We start from the raw sequence: 10,716 nt of genomic DNA, 5'->3' as shown, positions 1-10,716 counted from the left end.
AGTAAAACACGCCCTTACGGCCTGTTTTGCGTCAACTAATGAACTAAAGCTTTCGACAGTGTGTGTGTGTGAGTGAAGTGGAGTGTAATGGTGAAAAAGTAAAATATATCATAAACTCTTATCTGACGGATACCGTTATACGTCAGATAAATTTAGCAGCAACAGATTTAACACACCTTAAGACACCTTTCCATTAAATTATTCTCAACGAAATATCTATCTCTATTAATAAATATCTGAATTTAAAAATACAGTATGTACAAGCTCGATTTATCACATTTCAATGGTTCCGTTCCGTACGGAGATTAAGTCACTTACACTAAAAATGTCAATATGGTCGCCATACAGATTTTTGGGTTGATATTGAACCATTAGTAATTTTCGTTGATTTCGGGCTAGTGGATAGGGCGCGGGTTGTGCGTTGCGACAGCGCTCTCAGTTCATTACGCATTCTCGGCCGGTCTGTCACCGTAGAGTCCGCAGCTTGAACTTGCTTCATCTCTTGAAGTTCCACATTCGCCGGCCTCGTTGGATGAAAAGCTGATTTCACCACCTCGATTTGTTCTTCATCGGAGTCGTCAGATATCGTCGCATCATGTGTGGAGTTTACTTCTGACTTCGAATCGGTCTTCGATCTCGGGCTGACATTTGCGATACTTCTCGGACTTCCACTTTGTCTGCTACTTGTTGGTGATAAGCGAGCGCTAGAGGTGTCCATCGAGGAAACGTTGCTTTGTAAATGCCTCAGGGCATCATAAGGATTAACACCGTTTTTCAACGAAAGTTCTGGTGGTATCGTTTTCAATGCTAGTTCTGCTGGATGAGGCGGAAATGGTAGCAAACCATTTGGAGGTAGAAATGCTCCAGGAGGAGGAATTAGTCCTCCTGGTGGTAACGTGGCTATCGCTGGAGAGAAAGGAAATAGTTCACTTCCCGGCAATGCGACTGGTGATGTAGTTATCGGTGCGCTTCCTCCTATAGACAAAGCAAATTTTAAATTAGTAATTACATTACAATATATAATGCTTTGTTCGACAGCTTCCACTGTCTGATTTGACGACATGACGTAATATGAGAGACGAGCCCCCGGGGACTGCCAGTGGCACTCGGGCACTCTGGTGATTCCCTGTACAACGAGGGTGCATAATCGTGCTAAGGATAATGTACAATCTGTAGGCGTTTAAAGGCAGCTTCATCGAAAGGGATGTTTTTTTAGTACGATATTAGGAGGGTGAGGGTGCAATATTTATTTATCCGAACAGAACGTCCTTCTTTACGACCCAGACACGACATTCTACCTTAATTTTGTTCAACATGTCTCCTCTCTATTCTCGGTGTAGAAACCGCATAAGCGATGCGCGGCACGTGTGAGGTGTTACATCGGACACATGTTCGGCACAAAGCCGGGTCTATCGCGATAAGGAAGTTCGTTATCTCCGTGCGCGACTGACAAAGAGGATTCGAAACGTGAAATTTTCATTAGCAACACTGTTCAAAAGTTCTTATAGCTACTGCGAGCTTTGATTCTCGATAAGTGTAAGAGAAACGGGCGCATAAAAAGGACACGATGGAGGCGCAGATTGGGCCACAAAGAGCTCGGAGGTGGTGCAGCGCTCGTATCTCTTTTACACTTTTTATATTTGCAGCAGTGGCAGTGGTGCGCAGACCACTTTAAAAGGCAAAGGGGGTGGGTGGGGTCGTAACTAGGGGGTAATTTGGTGAGGTGGGGGCCAATATCGGCGTCGCGTCTGATTGAGGTGATCCCGACGCTCAGATTTGAAAATACTGTAAGATAATTATGTTTATACAATTAATTTTCAACTTATTACAATGTTATGACTTTCTCTTTTGACTTGGAACTTTGTTTTTAGTTCCGAATGCATAATGATATACCTTTTTAAGTAAGTATATTAAAAAGTATGATGATATGAACTTTTATAATACCGTATAAAAGTATAGGGAGTATGTAGAGTTACCGAAGAAATCTTTGAATACAAATTGCAAAGTTAAGCGTATCGCTTTGTGAAAATGAACCGAGCTTAGGTTTAATAAAAGTCGGTAGGTGTTTGAGTACAACGCTCCTCGCGTTTCAGCGTCGGAAACAAAAAGTGGCTGGTGGCGCGGTCGCCTACATTGGAATAAAATTGACTCCACACTCTCTCGAACGTGAAGGTGGTGCTTTTTATACTTTTTCCGTTCTGCACCCCCACTTCCCCCAACGAACGGACTTCAGCGGGTGGTTTTGCTTCGGTCGGACCGGTGTTGTTTTGCAGCGCTCAAGAGCCGCTTCTTTTATTTGAGCCTTTGCGTTGTACGGCCTTGAGGGGTGGTTCCGTTGCGAGCAACATGTTTTCGAGTGTTGTTTCCTAAATCGGGAATTTTTAAATTAACGAATGCCAAATAATCCGTCGATAGGAAGTTTAGCAGGAATCGTAGAATGGTTAATATCTATTTTAAGCCCTATGTAGTTTATGTTTATATTTTCTGATTATTCACATTTTCAGCATTTCCTTTGAATACTTCGTAATTTAACTATCTTAAAACTAGAAATTCTTAAAATTTGTTGAGACCAAAATTGGTTTCATAACTAAAAAAAAAAAAAAAAATGCATTACCTTTTACAAGAGCCTGATCTCTTAATTGGGGTGCCCTAAAATAATCAGCCCATGCGTAATTCAAGTATGCTGCATCTAACCATCCAGGGTTTAATAAGAACGGATTGAATGCTCCAGGGTGACCGTAACCATAATCTGAAACAAAGAAAGCAAACAATTATATTAGAAACTTTAAAGCAAATTATTAAAAAAATATAAGTTGCCGAGTTGAGAGTTGAGAGATTAGGTTGTTTTTCGTAGGTGAAAGATTTTTAAGACGCAGTTATGGCGAGGTCAAACCTCGGGTATTTCCGCAAGGAGTCGCAATCACAACTCACAAAGGCAAGGCAGTAAAGGCGGCGACACACGGCCAGCGCAATGTTTACCGCGCCCGCCGACTATAATAAGGGGCTTGTATACAAAACGACCGGTTTACTACTGCAGTTAGCCGGCATCTCTGTGCTATACGTTTTTACGACCCACCACCATCACGTTGCCTTTCGCCTTTCAGCTAGCGAAACGCTTTTTTATTTGTTTAATCGATAGGCTACTGAAGACGCCACTGCCGACGTCTATTTTCGTTTTATGATCGTTTTTAATCCGGTCGCGAGTCATCTCAATCGATTCGATCAGGTGTATCGACGTTTTTACTACGAGATTAACTATTTACGAGCACTTTGTCTACTTTGTTTTGAATTACTGAACATTGTTTAGTGACTCTTCTTGTGATGTTTTATGTTAAGCAACTTTTTAAGTAGCTAGCCTAAATTCTATCGAAATCCAGATTGCTCTTGATCGTTACATATATTTTTTTTCTCGTAAATAATCAGGTGCGTAGACATTTTTATTGCAACTTAAGAATGTTTACAAAAGCGATCACTTTATTTTCGTTTACACAATCCGTTCAGATCCGTGATTAGCGAGTGTTTCGGGCGAGCGTTTCCCAAATCGCGGGTATTTTAAATTAAGAACGTGATGGATGGCCCGTCGCGCTGTCACGTGGCAATCCAGCTGAAGAGCTCCGCCATCATGGTACATAATAAGTTAAATGTGGAACTCGGAAATGGTCCGCTCCATTTGTTAATGCCAGTATTCAATTAAATTCGGTTCCCCAACCCTTTGCACATGCGGGGCTCTGAATATTAACATGGAACGAGAGTCGGTCTAACTGTTAAGAGACATTTTGGATTAATAATGATATGTTGCTTTAGCTTTGCATCTAATTAATAATCATTATTAAGCTATAGCGAACTATTATTAAAGTGTATGTGAATTTTATAAAAAAATATTATGTGCAGCTAAACGTATTAATGCGGAGCTCCGATAATAAAGACATAGGCAATCAGACACAAGTGTCAAAATAGGCGTTAAATAACTGGGATGAGAAACGAGCGTTTTTTACTCGTAAATTAATGTGGAAGACGTGTTGGGCGCGTGTTGGATAAATGGAATCAGAGTTATAGCTCATAAGTTGGGGCGAGTGGCGACATCGTCTCATGACTAGCACCACATTTATATTGTCTTTTACTTTTGATTGTGTTGCGTTATTTTGAGACGTTCTTATAGATTCGTATTTCTAATTCTATACGCGACTTAATTTAAAATTATGTTTCGTTATTTTAAATATTATTAGTCAGATATATTCGACATTTAAATATAATTAACTTGTCTTAGAAACATTGGAAGTTACAAAATTCGTTTCGAATTCAATAAAGCCAGTTTCGAAATGGGCCAATGTATGAGTCTTTCGATTTCAGAGTTACGAGAGGACACAAATCGGTGGTAACTCCATCACATACGTCGGTTATGAGGGTCGCTGGGTGTGGATGTGGTATTAGCAGCGGAGAGACATAAAATCCATATTTTAGAGGCAGCGGGCGTTGGCGGGGAGATCAAACGGACTTTACGACGGGCCCCGAGATTGTTTACATCTGTTACGCGACCGTGGCCGCACCATGAAACTTGGTAAGCGCTTGTACAGCAAGTGTCGCCTACCTATTAAACTTTGAAATTGATCACTTTTCTCTTTGTTCGCATAATTATTTTCGAAACAGTCTTTGATACTTTACAGAGTCTTTTGAGTTCTAATTACAACTAACATCACGCCATTTTAAATTTATTTAACAAGACTTCCGATTAAGATTGTATTACAATAATTTCTAATGAAAACGTTTGATATTTAAACCGCCAATTTCATGTAAACAATTTGAGCTATGTTAATTTATAAGTCTGCGAATAAATTCAATGGTAAGACGAATTAATTAATTAGTGCCCCAGCGCGGTATTAACTCGGACGCCACCGTACGCGTTATTATACTCAGCCTTTGATGTTTATCGTCGTTAGTTAGGATGTTAGTTTTTCCGCGTCTTTTTATTATTGACCAAAGTTTGGGCGCATCGGTTTGTTTATACAGACGGTCGTATATAACGAAAATAGTTCTGTGGTGTCAAAACGTTATGATTCGAGCGTGATTTGTTGTCTCGTTTCTAATTGAGATGGGTTTTGTGTGACATATTTTTAAATTGTTCTTGATTTATTGAAGTGGGGATCGCTTTGTAAATGTGATTTTTATTTTATGAACGCTTTTGTAATCATTGTTCGTTAATACTTTTGTCGCTACGAAATTATTTATTTTTGGAATCTGTAATAAAATTATCATTTTTTTTATCTATTAACATTTTTTAGTAGTTATATTTATAAGGATTATTAAAGGATAACTACAAATTTAATTTATTAAATAATTATAAAAATAATTTTAAAAATATTTCCTTGTAATATTTAATTTTATTTCCAAAACGTTACGAATTTTATTCCAGTTCTTTTTATAATTTTTGTGTTATTTTAAAATTATTTAGAGATAAAACCACCTTTATACCTAAGTACATATATTTTGTTTGTTACCTTTATTGGTATTTTCTTAGTAAGTAATTTATAATAAAAACCATTATCGTTTTTAACTGTAATTATTTACAAAGCCATACATTACTTTTAAAAACAATTGTTTTAAAGTCCCCCGTTTCAAAGCATCGAGTCATTATTTACTTGCAAGGATATTTTTAAAAGCTCTTACCATCAACAATTTACAAGACGACGTCAACACATTACAAGTCTCTTAAAGACAATCAAAGTTATTTCTGTAGTACGCCTACTACCCGGTTGTGAAGGATTAAGAGGAGTGCGTTATTAATGTCCGCTTGATTGACTGATTCTCACGTTCCTACAATCGCACACATGTTGGGTTTTATTTATATCTGATCTACATTCTTAATAGTATTACATTTTTGATATATTTATAATTGACGAGGTTTCACGAACGCTTTTAACAATGTATAAATTTTTCAAAAAAAATTGTCAATTTTTTTTTTTTTTTAATAAATAAATACCTACTTACTTATTTTAAAAATCTTTTTAAATTTTCAGTATATGACATTTCATGATGAGTAGATTATTTTCTTAAATAGCAACTAAATATAAAAAGACTAAGTGTAATTTATTGAATATAAAAAAACTCGTGTAAATTATAATTACCTACCGGTAAAAAATGCCACATAGAAGTAACACATAATTGAGAGATAGTTCTTTCTGTTCATAAATATAACACGTGTATTTTATTACAGCGACCATTTCCGTAACTATTTTTTTATCTATTAGCAATTATTTGGTAAAGTACTATTTTATGACGCATAAACAATAAAATAGCGCAAAAATGAAATGACTTGGCTATTTTAAATGTGGTCGAATGGTCGGGACCACAGAATCTCTTGTGGACTGGCGGCTAGCCAGCGCGCGCGCATGATAAAATAATTTCACTTTGTGTGCTACGTTTATAACAAAATTATAACGCACGTTTTATTTTCCAAGGTAATAGTTATCTGGCGTTTATTTTTGCGAAGTAATTGCGAAATAAAGTTGATTATAATTTAATGTTCACGGAATTAAAGTCGGTTAAATTTTTCCAGGAATTATTTACAGTTTATCTGCATAATATATTTATGTAAAAAGTTAAATATTATTTTATTTTTAAATATATGTCCGAACATTGTGCTTCTTTATATATATAACATTAATCGTAATAAAAAAAATGTAATAATAATTAAATACACGTTTTGCACTCAACGGTAGTTGGATTATTTCATGTGTCAGGAGGTCCCGCAACACACAATGCACAAGCATAAATGCTCAGACCACGACAAATATCTATATAGCCAATTCAAATATCTGTCGTGAGTGGGGATAGAACCCGCAACCGCCACCGCAGCGGCCAGTGCTGTGATCGCTGGGCCAACGCATCGTCATTGTAATTGATAAAGTTGTAGTATGCTATCTAATTATTACTAGATACGACACGCGATAGCGATATACGCGATATATATTGGTTTTGTCATACCCACATTATTTTAAGTAAGCTGTTTATTTTCTGTTATTGTTGTTTACTGTGTGGGTTGCACCTCATATCAGTGTGTTGTGTATATACTTATTATTAACGTTTACCTTATTTTATCAAACTTTTAAAGTGAAGATATATTTTTTTTAAGAAACAATTTTGTTTTATCCAAAGGAGTAAAATACTTATAAATATTTATTAAGGAATTTAATTACTGTTACAATTTTAATCTTACAAAATTGTGTCGTTGCAAAAACATTAGTACTTAATTATATAAATTAATAACGATTAAAAAACTCAGTTGATAATATTTATCATTCAGGCAGGTACTCAAATACATTTTTTATTTATTCCCGATTTTTGTAATATTACAAATGTAAAAGATTCTAAAGTTCAAATGAGGATAGGATGTTCAACTCTTCTACACTTAAATTAGTTTAAAAAAAATAAGCTTAAAAACACTTTTTATCCGTAAGTTACGGACATACAAAAACGCGCGTAAATTCACGAAACAAAGCATATTTTAAGATTTAGTCATTTATTAAAAATCATTTAAATATACAAACACAGTATCTAATAAAAAAAGTTAGCGTCAAGTAGCAGGTAGGTATTCGCGCTGTAATTAAAATATATACAAAGTTTTAAATTTAAACACAAAATTCATAAAGAATACAATACTTACTTTGCTTAGTTCTTGGTTCTCGCGGGCCGTCTACTGTAACTTTTATAGCTTTTGTATATGTCGCCACTTGAGATGGAAAGGTACTGATGGTGATTGTGAGCGAGAAGGACTTGCCACGACCGCTCCGACCCACGAACCTCAGATCATTGAACTTTGCCACTTGGTTCTTCATCACTGCCGTGTAGTTTCTCATCTCGGCCATTAAGTTTTCGTCGTTACCAGCCTTAATAGTAACTAACGTGCCATCTTGCACGTCGTCCAAGGCGACGACCTTGAAGGCCACCGGTAAGGACTTGTTCGACCTCCAGTGGCCAGGCAGAGCAGAACACAGTACAGCAGGTGAACCGGTCTGCACCAGGTCTCCGTGGCTCTGCCGGTAATACTCGTGGATGTGTGAATAAACGTCAGTCATCATAGGAACCGGGGGGCTCGCGTGCGGAAGGTGCATCGACTCCAGTTTACCCTAAAACACTTTTCTACATGCCACTAAAGTTCTCCGTCACGTCACTAGTCTTTAAAACACTCCGCTAAAAGTTTTAAACACGCGATCTAAATTCAAACTCCCGGCAAAACGGGCGCGGAGCACTCTGACAAGTTGTTCAAAGTCTGGGCGCGAGACGTCGTGTGAGCCGTGACCCGTCTACACCACTTGTTGGGTGCGGGCAAGACGCCGGGCGGGGGACTCGGAAAAATAAATGGGCGACTCAGCGAGACCGCAACCCGAAGACGCACGATGCGTGCCGAAGTTGCGGCGAAGGGACGCGTGCTCGCGAGGACTGAGTTTCGACTGATGACTGCGATACGACGCGACTTTTTCCGATGGTCAATATTTTGCGTTCGCGCGGTCGCCGCCCCCACCCGGGTGGCGGCCCCTACGTCTCGTAAAAAGTGGGAAGGAGACGAAGGGTGCGGGCAGCGCGGAGCCGCAGTGGGAACGAACGGGATGGTCGCGGTCGATCTCTGCGTTTTTATAAAAATGCTAGCGGGAACGAGACGCCGGAGCCCCACGCCGCTCGGTGGGAGAAGGATGGGTGGATTTTTTTGAATTACCGTGGTGACGTATCACGAGGCGGCGGTAATTAGGCCACGGGGCGGCGGAAAACCGCGGCCGGTGCGAAAACCTATCAACGAGCTCATGAAAAATTATGATTTTCATGTTTGTGTCGAAAGCTTCACTCGTGGGGTGGCACTTCATTTGGCCAAAGCATGCGTGGAACTCAGATCACAATGTTCATCGAGTGACATTTTTATTCACAGAATTCAAATGAACTGCCGTTGTTTGAGCCGCACTCAGTAATTATGCTACTGTAGTTGAACTTGTACCCATTTTTCCTACTCGTACTTTTCATTAAGGAAAAGCTTAAAAGTTTGTTAAAGTAAGTAATGATTTTAACACAGTGTCACGAGTCTCGGAAGAAACGAAAAGTTTTTAAGAGTTGTGAAGTTAGTCAGAGTAACCACGTCGCGGTCGGTTTGCGGTGTGAGCGGGACGGCGCGAGGGGCGGGCCGGCGGGCGGGGCAAACAAACTTGGCTACAACTTCGGACGGAGTTTCCCGCGCTATACAATCAGAGACTCATACACGAACGTGTCAAGCTATTTCAATATCAAAAATCAAATAATTTTAAAATATATTTTTTAGAAGAAGAAAAAAAAAACGTTCTGTCAAGCAGTAGGTACCTATTTGATGTCTTTTCAGTTAACAAAAAAAAAAAAAAAAAAAAAATGAAGAGATTGCTTATAGCAATACGAACGTTTTTTGTATATTTTTCTACTAATTATTGTTAATGTTGCTTATTTATTTTATTTCTTGTTTGGTATACAATAAAGTGTAAAAATAATATACTTAATAAAATAAATAAAATAAACAATTAGATAAAGTTAACCCCTAAAATTACCTATGTTAAAAAAAGATGTAGTGGGTTTGTTCTTGCATATTATAACTATTTGTGTAGGTCATACAGATAATTTTTGTTTACATACCACGCGATCCTATGTATATAAATCCTAGAATACTTTTGAATATGAAGCGTTAATTTTTTTATACATATAGTACTAGCTGCGTGCGTTGCTGTGCCTTTTTTAGCCGACTTCCAAAAAAGGAGTTTGTTTTTTTATGTATACATCAGTTACTTTGAGTAGGTACATCTACTACCTATTAGTTACTAGGCTAGATCTCATTAGTACACATTGAGGCAATATTATACTATAATGATTATTGTACAACTATAGTATAGCTAGTCTATTTAAAGTAATTGGGTTTCTTCTAAAAAAAAACCGATTACAATTTATATTGTCAAGTAGATAATAAACTGAGAACATCATCAAACTTGATACGTTACGTTTATGATATTCTCATTTTACTAACTGTCGAAATAATAATCAATTAAACAAAGGCTACTCAAGCTTGGGAAAAAATTAAATCACAAATATTATAGCTATTCTTTATTTTATTTATTTTTATTTTTCTTTTATTTTATTCTGGAAACAAACAGTACAATAATACAGTAAATTAATAAATTCATACAGCCAATACACAAACCAACAAAGTTTCCAACAGTAAATAGAACACCTTAACAAGAAATAATCGATAAATAATATACAGAAATATAAATATAAATAATTCAAGCAAAACCAAAATAAACAATTAGAAAAACAAATAGGAAAATTCAATATAATCATCAATTAAATAATAAACAATTAAAGGATAACAAATTAAATTTTAAACAAGCAATTATCTATAAAATGATATATAATTTATGTATATATCTATATAAATAAATAAAATAGAAGTGTCTGTTTGTAATATTAAAATAACTGCTTTTTAATAGATGCATATGGATGCATACATGGTACATATACCGAAATAACATTTTTTACAAGTCATGTCTGTCTGTCTATCTGTTTGTTCAGGCTAATCAGTAAAACAGCTGAACCAATTTTGACGGGACTTTCACTGGCAGATAGTTGATCTAGTAAGGAGTAACTTAGGCTACTTTTTTTTAGAAATTTATTTATTTTATAGCTCTGCAAACTGAACAAAAGCTTTCTTGTTTA

At 36.8% G+C, this 10,716-nt stretch overlaps 1 protein-coding gene across 1 annotated transcript; it reads right to left on the bottom strand.

Moving 5' to 3' along the window:
- Nucleotides 1-328: 328 nt before the first annotated feature.
- Nucleotides 329-8,108, bottom strand: LOC123660526 (segmentation protein Runt). The gene is made up of 3 exons (XM_045595584.1): nucleotides 7,661-8,108; nucleotides 2,615-2,749; nucleotides 329-975 (listed from the first exon to the last, which is right to left on the bottom strand). Exons 1-3 carry the CDS (start codon nucleotides 8,106-8,108, stop codon nucleotides 329-331), a joined length of 1,230 nt encoding a protein of 409 aa, XP_045451540.1.
- Nucleotides 8,109-10,716: the final 2,608 nt, after the last annotated feature.

The sequence above is a fragment of the Melitaea cinxia genome, chromosome 15, assembly GCF_905220565.1.
Source record: "Melitaea cinxia chromosome 15, ilMelCinx1.1, whole genome shotgun sequence".
Lineage (NCBI taxonomy): Eukaryota > Metazoa > Arthropoda > Insecta > Lepidoptera > Nymphalidae > Melitaea > Melitaea cinxia.
This window is presented reverse-complemented; position numbering and strand designations above follow the sequence as displayed.